The sequence below is a fragment of the Labeo rohita genome, chromosome 13 (assembly GCF_022985175.1).
Source record: "Labeo rohita strain BAU-BD-2019 chromosome 13, IGBB_LRoh.1.0, whole genome shotgun sequence".
In the NCBI taxonomy this organism is placed as follows: Eukaryota; Metazoa; Chordata; class Actinopteri; order Cypriniformes; family Cyprinidae; genus Labeo; species Labeo rohita.
In genome coordinates this window covers 16,282,038-16,301,284 of record NC_066881.1, presented here as the reverse complement: position 1 = coordinate 16,301,284, position 19,247 = coordinate 16,282,038, and the positions used below count along the sequence as shown (strand labels likewise).

The 19,247-nt window shown below is 34.7% G+C and overlaps 2 protein-coding genes across 2 annotated transcripts; both read right to left on the bottom strand.

Annotated features, from left to right (window-relative positions):
• Nucleotides 1-464: 464 nt before the first annotated feature.
• Nucleotides 465-1,976, bottom strand: zgc:193505 (uncharacterized protein LOC559113 homolog). The gene is made up of 3 exons (XM_051126376.1): nt 1,808-1,976; nt 898-1,140; nt 465-791 (listed from the first exon to the last, which is right to left on the bottom strand). Exons 1-3 carry the CDS (start codon nt 1,881-1,883, stop codon nt 742-744), a joined length of 369 nt encoding a protein of 122 aa, XP_050982333.1. The 5' UTR covers nt 1,884-1,976; the 3' UTR covers nt 465-741.
• A 1,811-nt stretch (nt 1,977-3,787) lies between these two features.
• sncga (synuclein, gamma a) lies at nt 3,788-13,196 on the bottom strand. The gene is made up of 5 exons (XM_051126601.1): nt 12,919-13,196; nt 8,003-8,044; nt 7,153-7,280; nt 6,508-6,564; nt 3,788-4,590 (listed from the first exon to the last, which is right to left on the bottom strand). The coding sequence occupies exons 1-4, from the start codon at nt 13,037-13,039 to the stop codon at nt 6,508-6,510; spliced, it is 348 nt and encodes a 115-aa protein (XP_050982558.1). The 5' UTR covers nt 13,040-13,196; the 3' UTR covers nt 3,788-4,590.
• Between the last annotated feature and the right edge of the window lie 6,051 nt (nt 13,197-19,247).

Genomic DNA, 19,247 nt, shown 5'->3' with positions numbered 1-19,247 from the left:
ATTTTGGTGCTATAAAATAAACAAACATGCTACATGTAGCATGATCAATTTTATACGGAAATTAGATGGTATAATTTCAAAATTGAAAGCAAAAACAGAACGGTCTGACCTTAGCTTTGTGAAATTATGCTACATAAAACAATGTAATTTTTCAATCTAAGATGATCCACCTTATTCTTCAGCGCTATGGCTGAGACTTCCGGTTCGAGAAAAAAACAACTTGCAGTGAATAAAGTACAAACGTGTGTTCATAACTAAGGTAATACATTAAAATAATATGGTAAGACACACCAATTTGCAATATAAATAATATCAAGCAGCAAAACCAGCTGTTAAAATAGCTGGATGAGACCAGAAGCCAGACTCAAAATTTACAAATGGCCCCGCTCACTCTTATGGCAAAATTAAGGTGGATACTCAATGCTCATGTAAGTGGATAAAATGAGACCTTTTTCTTTCTGTAATAAAAACTATTTATTAATCAGCTTTATTCACTCAACATTTGGTCAGTCACACAGTTTTGAAAACAAAAGCATGCTAAATAAACACATTATTTAAGCAGTTGTTCATTAAGTAGTTGTGCATAAGATATCGAAGAGACGTCTGTTTAAAACTATTTACATGAGTAACAAATTAATATCTTCTTGTATTGTTATAGTCCATGACACTTGGAGATTGTGCTGATGTGAGACAGGTCTCCAGCTGAAGAACTCCTAAGAGATTTTCCTAGTTGTCCATTCATCATTTCTCACAGAACTCATTAGCAAGATCATCCAGTGCATCATTGAAACCTATCAAGCACAAAATATTAATGTTATTATAGGCTATTTGTGTATGGTGGAATTACATTATTAGTAGACCAATCAGCTTTTGACTTTGTTTTTGTTTATTACTCACTGCTGTCTCCGCCACTGTTGTCTACTGCATTGCTGCTTCCAGCATCAAAGGCTGCTCCGCCGCTGTTTTCCCCTGGTCCTTCTGCTTTAAGGAGACCACCGAATAGTCCACCTCCTGACTTTTCTTTTGGCTTCTTGTCCTTCTCCCCGCTACTTGGGAAAAGACCTCCCATGCCCCCGGTCTTATCAGGTTCCTGTTTCTTTCCAGTAAGTGTTTCCTTCACTTTTCTTTTAGCTGCAGAAGCTAGAAAAATAAAAACAGTATTACATAAAGGTTTAGAGGCACTTTAGACTACTTTTACACATTACAGCTCCTCTTTCCCATCAGATTTGCCCCAAAATAATGTTTCTTAGATGTCTAAAAATAAAAAGGATAGCTTTACTGGCACCAAAGGCCCATTCCAACGCCGTTCCTTATAAGGAGTGGCATGACTACCGGACTGACTGCATTCTCAAAAAATGTATCATAGCTCTTTCATAGACAGCAAACATCAGAAGGATTGAAACAAGTACAAACTTAAAAGTAATTGAAACATGCAATATGTCAATTTGAAAGAGAGGGAAACAACTTGCCCATTTCACATTTTATGTAATAATTTATCTTAATAAATGTTTATACATTAATTCAGTTAAATGAGTCATGGTATCACTTTTTTTTTTTTTTACATATTTGAGAGTTTGTGAAAAAAAAAAATTATTAGAAATAAGTATTTTGAAAGTTGTCTGGTGTTTTTTTTTTTTTTTTTTTTAACTATAGCTAAAAGTTGCATTAATATACAGCTCAACTCGAAAATAGCCTGTAAGTTTGATTCTGGCTGGTTAAACAAGGATATCAAGTGTAAAAAGTATCAAAACTTTGCACACAACAATTGCTTTAAAGTTTTAAGCTTCTCAGATATAACAAAACTCACCTGCTTTGTCCACCGCCTGGTCGACAAATGACTCTGCTGCTTTATTACCCAAAACTCCTGAGAGGAAAGAAGACATGTTTGTAGAGTCCTCGGTTGTTGATGTTTGCAAGAGCGTGTGTATGTGTTAGCGTTTTGAGACAGAAGATTCATGCGGCTTTATTTGGCTGGGGCTCCATCAAAGTACGTCAGGGATGTGTGTGCCTATTGGCTACTTCAGCTTGGGTGGAGCTGAAAAATGTCAACAGAGAGAACAGCAAGCTTGCTTGACTGGTTTACCTGGTTGCCTGCATCATCATCAATCAGGGTTTCAACGTAACTTAATTTTTCAAATAAGAGCACTATCAATGCAATTTAATTTAATTTTACTTTATTTTATTTTATTGTATTTTATTGTTTAGGGGAACCTGAGTGTATACAGGGTTAATAGTCATTTTTAATTCTTGTGCTAATTTTGATTCTTGCCCATTTTTTAAATTTTTAAATTTTTTATTTTATTTTTTAGGGGAAATTGCGATTTGAGGGTATACAAGGTTAATAGTCCTTTTAATTCTTGTCCTAATTTTAATCATGCCCATTTTTTAAATTTAATTTAATTTAATTTTATAGGGGAAATTGCGAGGGTATACAAGGTTAATAGTCCTTTTGAAAAGTGTCCTAATTATTTTATTTTGTTTAGTTTTGTTTTATTGTTTAGGGAGAGTTGACATAGTTTGAGGGTACACAGGGTTAATAGTATTTTATTTTATTTTTTATTTTATTTTTATTAGTTGAGATAGTTTGAGAGAATACAAAATTAATAATTCCTATTTTGTCCTAACTTGTCCTATTTTTATTTTATTTTGTTGTTTTAGGGGACGTTGAGATAGTTTGAGGATATCAAGGGTTGATAGCCCTTTTTGATTCTTGTCCTGTTTTAGGATTTTAATTTCATTTTATGTTATTTTATAATTTTTTAAAAAATTTCATTCATATGCAGTGTTTTGATTCTTGCCCTTATTTTGTTACTGACGTTTCTGCCATCAGCTGCATTGTTTATGTTTTGGAATAAATGCAAGAGGAAAATAATAGGCTGGTAGCCTTCTCCGTCTCCTCCTTTAGCAGGAATGTGGAAAAAGCTGAATGACTGTCATTTCAAACTTGGATTACGCAACCCATGAAAACTTCAGAAACGTTGACATTCTGCCAGCGGCATAGTGCTTTTGGTGGCATTGTAATGGCCATATGGGATTCGAGATGAATGTGGTAAAGTCTTTGTTAATGAGATGCATATTTAATTCGATGTGCGGGTGTGCCGGGAACAGGGAGGGGAAGAGCAGGAGGGATGTTCTGATCTGAAGGGTGTGTGTGTGTTGATGCTTTCAGTGTCTTTAAATTAGTTTCACTGAATATTTAAAGGCAGTGCCCCACCTCTTTTGTATAGGATGTACTGTATGTTGAAGTAAACAAAAGCATATTTAGTACACAAATTTTAGTGACCCTGGATCACAAAACCAGAGTCATTTTTTCAAAATTGATATTTATACATCATCTGACAGCTGAATAAATAAGCATTCCATTGACAATATTTGGCCGAGATACAACTATTTAAAAATCAGGAATCTGAGGGTGCAAAAAAATCAAAATATTGAGAAAACTGCCTTTAAAGTTCTTCAAATAATGTTCTTAACAATGTATATGACTTATCAAAAATTAAGTTTTCATACATTTACAGTAGGAATTTTACAAAATATTTTCATGGAACATGATCTTTACCTAATTTCCTAATGATTTTAATAATAATTTTGACCCACACAATGTATTTTTGGCTATTCCTACAAATATACCCCAGCGACTTAAGACTGGTTTTGTGGTCCAGGGTCACAAATACTTAGCAATGTTACCTAATTGCTACTTTATACTTCAAATATTATGCAAACTAAACTTGCTAGCTTTCTTAGTAATATTCTCTTCCAAAAATAAGGGAAAAAATGAGAACACATGTATTTTTCACAAAACTGAATTTATTACAGATGGAATATTCAAAAAAATCAGCTGTTTTCAGACTTCATGGGGAACAGTGAGTCAAGTAAATGAATAGTCGTGAGTCAGCATGCATGGCTTCCACAAACAAATCATGTAACCTAGCAACTGCTCTGATAACATTTGCAGATTTTGTGAGTTGTTAATATGGCTGCTATCACTCTATAACCACACTTTAAGATAATACTGAAACTGATTTCCCCAGCCCTCTTCTTTGGATTTGGCTGTCTGTGATTTTGTCTTTTCTGCTCCTTGTTTGAAATACAGTCTCAGATACTACACTGAGAGTGAATTTGAACTGGAATGTTTTGAATCTTTTCTCACCCTGATTGTGTGAGAAACCATCCAGCTGACCTCATTGTGTTGGGTGGAGGAAAACTGGTTTAAGGGCAGGTAAGAAAGACAGACTTTGCCTATATAAAAATGTCCAAATCACAAGCACATGCATGTAATATGTGACACACACTGTTCAGTATATGAGAATATTGCATAGCTAAATGATAGTGTTGTTACATTAGCTTTTTCTTGTGAATAGGATAGGTTTAAGTGAAGAAAAGTGGTAAATTGAGGTAAGTAGAGGTTGTTTGTGGGGACAAAGCATAAGAGAGAGGTGGGTGTCTTGATTTTTTTGTGAAGTTGGATATTAATTAGCATCCTACAGAGGTTTAGTATGATAATATTCAGCCATGGCCCGCAGCAGCTAATGAACTCTCTCTTCTTAAGCAAGATGCAGAGCATCACAGGGGTGTTCAGTGCGAATTACTCTGAAATGAAACAGAAGTACAGTTATGTTGATACGGTGCACATGATTCTTTAGAATTTGTAAAATATACATTTTGAATCAACTGGCAAACTTGCTACACATGAAACACAGAGGTATGTTTTATACAAAGCACTGTTTTGAACACATGTGCTGTGTTGTAACTGGCTGTAGGCATAAAACCTGTCTGGTAAGACCATAAACTACATGAACAACTGAATGTCAAAAGGCCCTCAAATCTTACAGTCTAATGACTGTCCTGAACAAGTTCATTCAAAAATAATTAAATAACTATTACATTTTGTTCAGTGTTTGAAGTCACCAACTGATTTGCTTAGATTTGATTTAATAAGCTGTGCGTACATGTGCATTTTATTTACTTTGAGTACATGTAATAATTTTATTACATTATCACATGTACTGAGTCAGACATGAAGTAAATAAATAAATGAACAAAGAACAGCTTTTTAAACGTTTGCAAAAAGGTTGTCTGCGTTCACTTACATTCAAAACACATTACATTTAAAACTTCTAGTTAGTAGTTCTTAATCTCTTACTAATGTTTAATCTGTATAAATTTACTTGAGAAGCAAAATCATAAATTATTTTCAGAGAATCTTGTCTTGTTTTAAGAATAAACCTCACTAAGTGTTGCTAGATTTACTCTTAGATCAGCTATACACACTGCCGTTCAAAATTTTTAATGTTTTTTAAAGAAGACTTTTCTGCTCATGCTCATCAAACCTGCATTAATTTGATTAAAATACAGAAAAAACAGTGATGTTGTGAAATATTATTGCAATTTAAAATAGTGGTTTTCTATTTTAACAGACTTTAGATAATGGATTTTCAACAGCAACAGTTGTGCTGCTTAATTTTTTATTTTATTTTATTTTTTTTTTTTTTTTTGGAACCTGTGATACTTTTTTCAGGATTCTTTGGTGAATAAAACTTTAAAAAGAACAGCATTTATTTAAAATAAAAATCTTTTGTAACAATATACACTACTGTTCAAAGTTTGTGGTCAGTATTTTTCTTTCTTTCTTTCTTTCTTTCTTTCTTTCTTAATACTTTTATTTAGCAAGGATGTGTTAAATTGATAAAAAGTGATAGTTAAGACTTATTTTCTTGGAAAAGATTTCTATTTTGAATAAATGCTGTTCTTTTTAACTTTTTATTCAATCCTAAGAATCCTTAAAAAAGGATCACGGTTTCCAAAAAGCAAAAACAAACACACACACATATATATATACATATACACATATATATTAAGCAGCACAACTGTTTATTAGAATAAACATATTAGAATATTAACATAATATTAACATATCAGCATATTAGAATGATTTCTGAAGGATCATGTGACACTGAACACTGGAGTAACAGCTAAATTATGTTTGTCAAAGTATATTAAAAAAGAAAACTGTTATTTTAAATTGCAATAATATTTCATAATATTACTTTTTCCTCTATTTTAGATCAAATAAATGGAACATTGATAAACACATATAATAAACAATAAAAATATTACCGATTACAAACTTTTGAATGGCAGTGTACATATAGTTTTTTTTAAAGGTTTTGCTATTTTGCTGTAAATATTTACAGATTAGAAAATCCCATCTCAAAAAAAGCTGATCATAAAGCCCTTAAACAATGTAATCGTTTTAAGGTATTTTTTGGTGATTAAGCCCCTTGTATTGTACTTTTATTTTTGTATTAATTTATTTTTGTATTTATTTTTCTCTCTGAATTTTCAAATTTGTTTACTTTGTTTATTTACGTTTTGCTGCTATTTGGATTTCTTGGTATTTTACTAAGATTTTTCTTGTTGTTTACTTGATTTTTTGTATGTTACCTTCAAGCAAATAAAAAAAGAAAGAAAGAAAAGAAAAGAAAAGCTGATCATCCGCTCTCTCACCTACTGTCCTTCGTCTGTAGGCTGCTGTGCAGCTCCTTCCTGCTTCGTCGGCTCCCCCTGGAGGCAGAATCATATCAACACATCTCAGCTGTGGTCGATTGTTTAACCTCTTTATCCTATTTAGGTATTTACAAAACGGAAAAAACTCTACTATAATTTTTAAATGATGCAATATATCTGTTTTGTTGTTATTGCTCTCTGGAAGATTTCAGTGTTCATAAATTATTTTTTTCCAAGCAGACTGCAGCCCTTTCTTGCTTCTAAACTGTGTGAACAGTATGTGAAAATGTAGGAATGGATCTTGATACTTTGATGTATTCAAATGGAGAGATTTTAGTTTGTAATGGTAATGGCTTTGAGGTAAATGCGATCATTCAGCATGCTTTTATTGCATGCATGCATTTATTGTTTCTAAAAGCACCTCAGTGTTCTCCAGCTCATCCTGTCCATGATTAGGTAAGAAAGAAAACCAGACCAGCTTTATGACTGAACAGAGCATTAAGCAATTTACAGTGTATTAGGCAACTGGCAATTGTACTGGAAGATACAACCAAATACCAACGCAACTGACTTCAATGTTCTGAATTTGACATATTTTAAAAACATTTTTCCAGTTAATTGGTCTCATGCAAATTAAATCCTTACCGGTTTGACAAGGCCAGTGGATGCAACCACACTCTCTAGCCCCTCCACTGTCTTTTCTGACACCTGATTGGCTCCAGTCACGGCGGACTCACTCACAAGATTCGCCTGCTCAGTTGTCTTCTGGGCAACTAGGACAGATGAGATTTGATTTTTTTTCATAAACTTCCCTGATGATTTACTCACCCCAGTGTCATCCAAGATGTTCATGTCTTTTTTTCTTTAGTCAAAAAGAAATTAAGGTTTTTAAGGCAAACATTCCAGAATTTTTCTCCATATAGTGAACTTCAATGGTGGCCAACAGGTTAAAGGTCCAAATTGCAGTTTCAATGCAGCTTCGAAGGGCTCTACATGATCCTAGCTAAGGAATAAGGGTCTTATCTAGAGAAACGATCGCTCATTTTCTTAAAACAATAAAAATGTATATACTTTTTAACCACAAATGCTTGTATTGTGCATGTGCTTGTGTATGTGCTTCTTCACATATTACGGTGGGAAAGTTGCATGGTTATTCTTCATCTGTGTACTTTAAAAAGGTAGAGTAGGGCAAAAAGCTCCATCTCATTTTCTCCTCCAACTTTAGAATTGTCCAACATCATTGTTTTACCTTTGTAAATAGCGTTTGACTTTCTTTGCACGTTCGCTTTGTAAACACTAAGTCGGTACAGTTTTTTTTCTCAAAAACCTTGATTTCTCTTTCGATTGAAGAAAGAAAGACATGAACATCTTGGATGACCTGGGGGTGAGTAAATTATTAGGAATTATTTCCTTAGTAAATTATTTCCTAAAAATTATTAGGAAATTTTTATTCTGGAAGTGAAGTAATCCTTTAAGGCTGTTTCCATTATTTTACCTGTGTTTACACTTGTCACAACGCCTTCCTTTGTCTTTGCGCCTGTCAGAAAAATAAAAATAAAAGTTTGTGAAGTAATGTCGCTCAAGTAATAATTTGAAAAAAATCTCTCAGCAAATTGTATATTTAATAAAAGAATTTTCCTATGTAAGTAAACTATACATTTAAGCTCTCAGACGTATGTTCCTGTGAACAATTGCTTTTTCCACAACCTTCTATCTAATTTCATCTTATTTTGAGACAGATGTCTGATCCTCGCCCAATGCTTTCAGCTTCAGCTTCTGTTCTGTCCTGGGATCCATACTCTTAGTCTACTATGCAGTCTCCTGTGGCCGTCCAGCTGAAGGTCCAGCTTTCTCCAGTACTCAAGAGACTCAAAAATCACGTCAAGTAAAAAAGCCGCTGATCTATAGTCAGTGTACAGTCTGTTGATTGGCATCACTAAGTGCTATTAAGAATTACAGATTGAGAAACATCCTTTCCACTAAGATGCTTCCTACATGTTAACAGTGGAAAAACCCACTTCGAAGGCCCCGACGTCGCTTGTATTGAATCTGCATTGCACGAATGGCCTGTAGAACAAGCATAAGCTCTGTTTCTTTCCCAGAACCTTTGAGCCCACAGCAATGTGTCTGTGAAAGTCGCTCCTCCTTCCTAACATGCGCTCGCACAGCACAACAAATACACCCCTCAAGAGAGACGTGACATTGTCCTTGTTGTTCTGGACAAAGAGCTGATTTACTATCAAGACATGCACATTCTTCAGGGCTTTGCCGTTGCTTGGAACACAAGCACAAGCCTGAAATCTTATATTATTAATGTCATAATCAATAAAGATTGAGAATATTGCCGCCGCCCGACCACTGCTGCAATATGATGTCACTTCCACAGCATCTCTGATTACGTGACGAAGCATAAAACATCTCTACTGCTGCAGCTTGCTGCTATGATTAACGGAGGAGACTGCGTCTTACTAAATATAGTTGAGCTTATATATAGGCAGATGTTAGATATTAGATATAGTTGTTGATAAGGTTTTATTTCTTAATCATGTAACACAAAGACGCAACAGCAGTTTTTCAGTTAATAAAGCTAATATGTAATGATGATAATGATAGCAGGATCAATATTTAAAAGGTGTACTGATACATGGCACAATTTAATTTCTTGTATCTTCACCACATACATTAGTATGAATGATATCACCTCTATTTCTACTCCAATCCCAATGCTTTCATTTCTGATCCATATGAGACTTAATGGAATTAAGTCTTAAAAATAATTAAGCTGGACTGGCACACACAGTTCTGTGATGAAATTGGTATTATATAATGTAACAGAAATTAAATTGACAGTTTTATATGAGCTCAGCCTAGTCACTACAGTAGGGCTTCATACGTCTAAGACCACTAGTCACTAGTTAATTCTTCTTCTTTTTTATTGTATTATAAGTTATGTTTTTCTTTCGTATACATCATCATAATAATTTATTTACTGTAAAGTTAACTTATGCTAAAACAATAAAAAAGGCTTTACTTTGAAATAAAATAAAGATTAACTGAAGTAACATAAAATAATTAAAAAGTGCATTTATAATCTCAAGTTCATGTTTAGCTATATTTTAAAAATGTATTGTCACAAAAATGTCAGAAAAATGTGTTAACCACCCAGGCAAATTTGAATGATAAAAAAAAAAAAAAAACACCAAATACATAAAATAAGTTAATAAGGGAAAGCCGTCGCTGCCTCTCTCAACTCTCAGATACAAATACATTTAAATGAGGCCGAGCTGTTTTGTAAATTATCCCAAGGTAATATACATTTACAAGATGAAGGTATAGCTAGCAAACAGTAGGCTGTAGTAACTAACACTAATAACAGTAACTCATGATTGAGTAGGCAAACTGCTGATGCTAATACGCTTTAGTTATAGTGCTAGTTTAGGGCCCATGCTCAGTGGCTCCAGTCTTTGTAACATGTTTTCAGCATGCAGTTCATTTCAAACATTTATAATGTGTTTTGAAACAATTGCCTGAATTGCCTTTGCACTGACTATTTGTCTGACTATAGTCTATTGACTATTTTCATTTTAGTTCTAATTGTATTTCATTTCTCATTTTGGTTTAGTTTAGTTAAAGTAAAATAACAAAAAAAACTGTAATAGTATGTCAGTGATACTAAGACAACACTGCCACTAAATAAAACTGAAAGAAACTAAAACGAAAAACTATATCTAAAAACTATATATAAACTATATATTAGAGGTCGACCGATATTGGATTTTACTGATGCTGATAACTAGGTTGGACCACACTGGGCGATACCAATTAATTGACCGATAGTTTTTAAATAGGATACTGAATGGAAAATAAATAGTGCTCTACTATTAAAAAAAAGTAGCCTACTGAACAATACTTGAAAATGAATAAAAATATTAATATTAATTATATATTGATCATTACAGTTAGGCCATTGTTCATTAATGTTAACAAAAACAACTAAAATTTTTCTAATATATCAGTAAATGCTGAAATTAACACACTCTAACAAAGAGCAATATTTCTATTCTACAGCTTTTATCAATCTTAATGTTACAAATGGACAAATTACTTATTGTAAAGTGTTACCATTACATCAACAATCAAGCTAAAGATGGCCATCTTTAAATATCTACACAAAGGCCACAGTATTGAAATTGCATACATATGGATATTGTGTACTTTCACAATTTAACTGCTTCTAGTCTAGAACTTTTGTGGTCATATAATCAAAATATAAAAATATGTTAGTCACACAACGGGCAAAAGTGCAGCGCCGCTTCTAGAAGAACTCACAGCTATCCAGTATTTATAAGCGGCTGTCTACAATACTTTATTTGATCACCAAACGGGCAAAAGTATACTGCTGTCCTTTCTCCACTAATGCAGCATCTAGTCAACAAATTCATTGCTTAGTAATGACATGAAAACATGCACTACAGTATACAGTTTCGTTGTTGATGTTTTAAATCCGCCTTTTAAGTGTCCCGCTCTCTGTAGCGCGCAGTGTCACTAAAAGAGTGTTGGTTTTCCCCCTGTAACAGATGAACGTACATATGGTACATTTTATGTGATGTTTATTTTTGTACGTGTACATGCTGATTTAGCTTGTTTTTCGATCTTTCAGCTCTGTCATCGTGAGTCATGTGTTTCACGGGATTTGTACCCAATACTGCATCCTAAGTCCAATTCCGTGTCGGCTGAACTAAGCGAAACATGGAGTTGTAATCACAACTATGTATTGAAAATGATTACAAGTGCTCGCTGTTTTACCACCTCTAGTGTTCATTTCTGCTGGAAACTGCAGTGATATGTACTTATTGGTACGCATTTCACGTGTTGCATAAAACGTTCCCACAGATATGTTTTCAGGTAGAAAATAACACTGCCACTAAATAAGATTATTAAAGATAATTTATACTGTTTATAACAAATTAGGGGTCGACCGATTATTGGCTTGGATGATTATCGCACAAATATTAAGCATTTTTATGTTTAGCGGAATTGGTCATTTTCAAAACTGATTTGCCAATAAAATCTAAAAGCATTTAAAAAAAGTTGCCTTGTTATTCCTAATTTTGACATTCATTTTTCATTTCTACACTAGACATATATATCTGTTCAAAATCGGTTATCGGTCTGCTTGATCTGTAATAATCTGTACTGGCATCAGCCCTGAAAAACACATATCGATCAACCCCTATAACAGATGTCTTTGTGTATACAGTAGTTGAGTCTCTAGGATGTCAAGGGAGGTGTGCATGTATTGCCAATTTGTCACAGCTCAGTGCAAAGTGACCTTGCTTTTCTTTGAGGGGCTTGAGATTTCTTTGATTAAAGTGGACTGACTGTGTGGTGCAGAGGAAAGCTTTTACCTTCAGCTGCAACACACACACACACACACTCCATCCTGGCTCTCACACACGTCCTGATATGAAGGACAGGTTATGCTCTTAAACACTGAAAGCATACAGTGACAGACTCCTGTCACTTGTGTACACACTGAGAGCTATTATAATCATCAAAGATTGTGTATTGACCCAGGCAGACCCTGGTCTCTGTGGACCGGGATGTGAAGTGGACTGGAAGGGAATGGGATTACAGTACTGTGTGCTCCTTCTATGCAATCAGACTGCAATTTTAACATCAACATACAGTATGTTAACTACTGTATTTTATAGTTTACAAATGCTTTTACCTGAGTTCAATTAGGCTTTTCTCTTCATAATGCAGCTCACAGCTCATCGATTGATTGCATCCTGAAGTTATTGAAAACACAAAGTGCTTCCTTTCTTCTTCTTGTCCTGTCTTTATCTCTTTCTACCTCCCTCCTCATTCCCCACCCATTCCTGACAGTAGAAACACATAGAAACCTACGGCACAGGAGTGAATAACTATGGTACTAGTAACCATGTAAGTTGTCTAGCAGTGCTGTTTTTAGCTGAACCTAAGCAAATTAATTTCTGATGTAATAAGAGATGACAGGCAGGTGGATAGTGCTGGTTTGTCTTTGAACGCTCGCTGTTGTTCACTTGTAGTGACGAAGCACAGCAGTCACATGTACTAATGGGCTCATGCCCCACATTTATCTTCATTGCCCTGGTTTTCATTTTCAGGACTCTTATCGTCAGTATATAATAATTCAGTTATCTAAAACTATTTTGTTTTTTACATCATGAACTGTACACAAAAATCTGTATCAATATAATTGATTAAAATGTATTGTTATATTACATTCATTACATTACAGATTTAAATTGTCAATAAAATGACCTTTAAAAATGATTTTGTAATATCAAAATTAGTAAATTTGTAATTGGCACTATTTTAATACTTTCGTTCTCTCACTTTTCTCCTCACAGTTGAATTTGTACTTACCTACATACATGACCCCCTCTTTGGTTTTGGCAGCTGCCTCCTCCACCCCGGCCTTGGTTTTCTCTGCGGCGGCCACCACTCCCTCCTTAGCCATGGAGAATCCCTTCTTCAGCGCATCCATACTGGTGCTCGGAGCTGGGCTTTATGTCCTTTAACTGGAAGTGGCTCTCTTCTTATAAACGGTGGATGGAGCTGTGTGTGCTCTGACTGCCAGTGTGGTAAGTGCGTTTGCCAGAGTGTGTGTGCAGCTCCTTTGAGAGTGGGATGGGCACTCAGTACTCAGACAGATTGGGACACCCTTAACAAGAGGAGTAGTCAAGCGGATGGGGAGAAGAAGGCATGGAGAGAGAGAGAGAAAGAGAGAGAGAGATGGGGGTATAATAACAAGTGGGTGAGAGGAATGACGAGAAATAGATTCCACAAGAAGAAAGCTTTTTCAGTTTGGCCTGTTTTCTCCAGTCACCCATAATAAATGAGATTCACATACTGGAAGATTAAATTGTTAATGCTCAAATCCAGCATCAGTGCACAGCTTCATAAAACTATTAAACTGCCTCTTCCCTTAATCCTGTTGCAGCATATGCATGCAAGCCACAACACACACTTACACGCCAACCAAAACAGTCATACTACATGCCAGCTATAGATTCCTAGCAGTGTTATTTAAGTAATTTATATACTGTTGTACTGTATATGTGTTTAGTATTTCAGTATTTCAGTGTAGTTTAAATGCAGCTTCAAAGGGCTCTAAATGATCCCAGCCGAGGAAGAAGGGTCTTATCTAGAAATGATTCTTTTTTTTTTGAAAAATTAAAAGTTGTATACTTTTTAAGCACAAAAGCTTGTTAAACACAGGCTCTGGGATGTGTGTCCACGACGCTACGTACTGCAGAATCACGTCGAAAGGTCACGCGTGATGTAGGCGGAACGACAGACCCAGTGTTTACAAAGCGAACGTGCAACAACTAATGAAGTGCAAGTCAAACGCTGTTTAAAAACAAAAAGGTACAACGATGTCGGGCGATTCTGAAGTTGTAGGAGAAAATGCCATCCCAGAGCCTGTGCTGCATGAGCTGTTGTGCTTAAAAAGTATACAAATGAAAATTTTTCTAAAAAATAACAGATTGTTTCGCTAGATAAGACCCTTCTTCCTCGGCTGGGATCATTTGGAGCCCTTTGAAGCTGCATTTAAACTACATTTTGGAAGTTCAAAATCAGGGGTACCATTGAATTACATTATATGGAGAAAATGCTTTCCTTAAAAACCATAATTTCTTTACGGCTGAAGACAGAAAGACATGAACATCTTGGATGACAAGGTGGTGAGTAAATTATTTGTAAATTGTTGTTCTGGAAGTGGAGTTCTCCTTTGATATTTTGAATTAGCTTTTATTGGGGCTGGCAAACGATTAATTGCGATTAATCGCATACAAAATAAAAGTTTGAGTTTGCCTAATATATGTGTGTGTACTGTGTGTAATTATTATGTATATATAAATATGCACAAATTAATGTATATATTTGTTATTTATGTACAAAAATTTTTTTTATATATAATATAAATTCTATAAAAATTATAATACATATACTTGTAAATATTTCTTAAATATATACATGAATGTGCTTGTATTTATATATGCATAATAATTACACACAGTACACACACATATATTAGGCAAACTCAAACTTTTATTTTGTGTGGGATTAATCACGATTAATAGTTTGACAGCCCTAATTTGTATATTTTCATTTTCATTCGTTTTTTTAATCATAATTACTTTATTTAGCTAATTGCCAAGGCAACATTTATAATTTTCATTTAAGCTTAAGTTTTTCGTTGAGATTTCTTTTTAATTTTAGCTTTATTTCAGTTTTTAATAGTTTAACACCGATTCCTTGTCTAGTTGATGTCATTATATTTAAATTTAATTCAACATCAATATGTAGGTAGATTACATGTGTTCAGATATGCATTTTATATGTGCATATTTTAATATCAAAACATGCAAGCTGCACTGACTTCCGCATCAGTGGCGTCACTCTTGAGGCTCACAGAGTCTGTCATATTCATCAAATAATAATTTAAATCTGACATGAGTGTATAAATATATGTTTGCTCTAATCTAATATGGATCCTCTTGGTGTGGACCATCTCTGTGAAGCCTCTGTAGGATATGCAACAGTGAAATTATGAAAGAACCTCATAACCGTAATTATTAGATTATGCTATGATGCATGCAGTACATGAAAGAAAAACCTCAAAGAATAATCTTTCTCTTTCTGTGTTATACAAGCAGTTCCATAAATAGCAAAAACTGTATCTTGATAAGAGCTTAATAAAATCACTCTGGGGCACAGTAGAGAAAGAAATTTGTTTTTTCGTCATAGATGTAATTCTTGTTGGCTGATCCAATATGAACGGGGCAAATGATGTATAGTTCTTTATATATTTATTAAGTTAAATCCCTTAGTGAGCTTGTGCAGTCTGAGCCACTGCACCACTCTGAACTGAAATAGCAGGATTCAAGCATGCTAGTCTAATGCATTATGATGTTAAAAGCCCAGTGAATCACTTGATGAAAGGAGTTTTCTTACCTGTGTTTATACAGGACTTTTTGGCAGTATAGTGATGAGACTGCTATTTTTTGAAGTATAGATAGCCCTAGATAGGAATTTTTGCACTCAGAAAAAAAAAGACAAAAAATTTACCTTTATGGATACAGCAGCTTGTAACTAGGGCAGTACTCTCAAAATGACATACAGTTGAGGTCAAAAGTTTACATTCCCCTATATGTAAACATCTTTTATGTGAAATATCTTATTCAGGTCAGTACTAAATAAACAATAACATGCATTTTGTATGATCCTTCCTATTTTGGTCAAGTAATTAACATTTTGCAGATTCTGCAAGGAGTGTGTAAACTTTTGACCTCAACTGTATTTGTATCTTATTTACCCCTAAAAAGTTCAAAGTAGTAACATATTACTACTTTAAGGTTTTAAGGTGTTAATATGCATTTTTAGGGCTGGATAAACTGCAAATTTGTCCCTTTAAAGGTACCACCCCAGTGACAAGCTATCATACCACCAACGGTACAAAATTTGCAAAATTGTTTTATTTTAGGAGTTCATCTGGTTATTCATGCATTTCTGTATTCATACAGAAGCTCAGGTGTTTCATTGGATTGGCTTACTTAGATTTCTGTCACAAGTAGAGATTTGATATAAATACCTCACTGGTCCCTGAAAGTACAAATACAGTGTTTTTTTCGTCATTCATCCTGGCATAAATGCAGTACACTCTTAAAAATAAAGGTGCTTTAAAAGGTTCTTCAAGTGATGCCATAGAAGAACCACTTTTGGTTCCACAAAGAACCATTCAGTCAATGGTTCTTTAAAGAACCATCTCTTTCTTACGTTTTTATAATCTGAAGAACCTTCTTTCCCACAAAGAACCTTTTGTGAATCAGAATGGTTCTTCAGATGTTAAAGGTTCTTTATGGAACCATTTAGACAAAAAAGGTTCCTCTATGGCATCGTGAAGCACCTTTTTTTTTCTCTTAGCTGTGCCTGAAGGATACAAAACTGCTCCTGAGCAGAAATAGCATTTGTTGCACACCTCGATTATGATGCTCTGCCCAGGCTAACTAGATGACCACCACTGTATGTCTAAATATAACTCCTTGCATTTCCCAGGACGGTGAGAGAATGTAATCTAATACTGGCTGCTCAGAACTCAGCGCTATCGGGTCAATATGTATCCATCACGTGGCAAAAATCGAGAGCATGGGAGAAAAGCATGATCAATACTGGACTAATCACTAACATGATGACAGAACAGTGTGAAATATCTCATCCGTACTCTCTCGAATCACCTTTGAAGCAGTATCTAGAGCATATACGGCAAACACTGCAAAACAAAATTCTCTCTAATTTGAGCTCAGCACATAATTTAATAGAAAGTGGACAGAAAGGCCTTTTATGCTGAAAAGCTGGAGTGTAATGCTGCTCTGTAATAACTACATGAAAAATGAACAAAACATTTAATGTTTACTTCATATGAGTAAACATAAGTCTGCATCTTACAGCATTTAACATCAGTGCAACAACATGAAAACATTCCATTCATAATAAAGGTCAGGTTCTCTTTCTCATGTTTTCTATGTTCATAGTCATATTTCTGCTTACGCTCTTCAGTTGTCTGGCATTAAGTCTGCTTTTCGCTCTCTCTATCTCTTGTTCTGTCTTCTGCCTGTAACAGGAGGTATTGTGGCTGACCAAACGGATCATCTGACTGCGGTTACTGTGAGAGTGTGATGAAGCAACTAGCATCCTAATATCTGTCTGAGAGCTGCTTTGAAAATGGAATTCAGGGAAAAATCCCATCTGTGATCATACCACATACCACGTCCCTGCTGTCAATAGGGAGAAAGGGTGAGGCTTGCACCAAAAGTACAAAAGTTTGTATTGCAGCTGCAATTTGATGACACTTAAAAACAATGACAGTGTTCTCCTAGAGATCTCTATGGTGACATTCACATGTTTTCAAACATAGAGCTTTGGTCTAGGACTAAAGGCTAAAAATTTGGACATAGTTATTTCATTAGTTCAGTGGTATTTCTTTTGACACCATATAGAACTCAAATTCAAAGTATTCATTATTCAAAATTTCATTAATTAACATTAAATGTATATATATATATACAGTACAAAAAACATTTTCATTTATCAAAGAATGTAGCTCTGTTTTCACAAAAGGTTTTAAGCAGCACAACTCTTTTCAACATTGGTAATAATAAGAAATGTTGAGCAGCAAATCAGGATATCAGAATGATTTCTGAAGGATTATGTGACACTGAAAACTGGAGTAATGATGCTGAAAATTCAGCTTTGATATCGCAGTGTATTATGTACACACACAAATACATTTCTATGTCTCTATAAATAAATACGTGGTAAGAGACACAGAGCATGTAGCTAAAATTAAAGTGTATTTTTATAGTTGCATTTTATTTAAAGCAAGGTAAGTTTTTAAAACTTTCTTTAAAAACCTCTCTCACACACACAATGTCTGCACAGGGAATGTTTTAGTGACTTTGAAAATCCATTGCAACAGCTTGTGTTGCTTGGCAACAAAAGTTTTTTTCCTATTGAATCTTTGTTTAAAGAATTAGTTCAAAGGTGAGAACTGTGAAAGACACTTTCTCTGCACATGTATAAGTAGCTCTTCAAGCGCTGTGGGTCAAAGGTAGTTCACCACCAGAGGTCATTCTCATTATGACAGCAAAATGCATAAGCTAGCTCAAAGGCTTTGTGATTGGTTGCTGAAATATAGGCTACCAAATTTGCACAGAAGTGCTAAATGACACATAGATTGGAGACAGTCACAAGCCTTGCTCAAATACCTGTGTGTTATTGGCAACTGTACCAACAAAAACAGCTGAAATGCGTACTGTACCATCAGCCAATGCTCTTGACCACACTGGAGCTAATGTACTGCTCTTCTCAGGCACAACATATTCTCTAGCAGAGACATAGCCCAAGTCTATCTCTGCCCGCAGCCTAAGATCATCCATGAGATGTGGATTACTGACACTTGCAGATGTGCTTTACTGGTAATAATTAATTAAGCTGTGAGTCTGCATTTAAATATCAACAGTTTTCAATCAAAAAAATATTTTATTCCTCATCCTTTAGTAATAACATCATCACAGCAGTGTCTCTGCTAAAGTTCTGATGTATCTGTGTCTGTATACTCTGGTTCAAATAAGTAAGGCTGGACAAAAAATTGCAAGTCATCATCTCTGTCGAAATTTTCAGACATGTTTATGAAGACTGTTTTATGTACAGCATGCACTGTCTTCTGCTTGTAAACAACGTGCAGCATATCTACGTTCTCTGTCAGAATGCCGACCCCTGCTTCAGCAGCACCACACACATGCGTTGTGGTAATCTTGTGAATGCAAGTGATGTGGAAGAACAGAAATTGTTGAATAAAGTCATTATTTTTGTTTTCTTTGTGCACAAAAAGTATTCTTGTAGCTTCATAACATTATGGTTGAACCACTGATGTCACATGGACTGTTTTAACAATGTCCTTTCTACCTTTCTGGGCCTTGAATGTGTCAGTTGCGTTGCTGTCCATGCAGACGCGAAAAGCTCTCTGATTTCATCAGAAAGATCTTAATTTGTCTTCCGAAGATGAACGACGGTCTTATGTGTTTGGATGAGAAATTAATGACAAAATGTATTTTTTTTTTTGGGTGAGCTATGTAATGACCTTGAAATCCTAAGCTGTTTGGTGTTTGAACAACAGGAAAATCACAAAT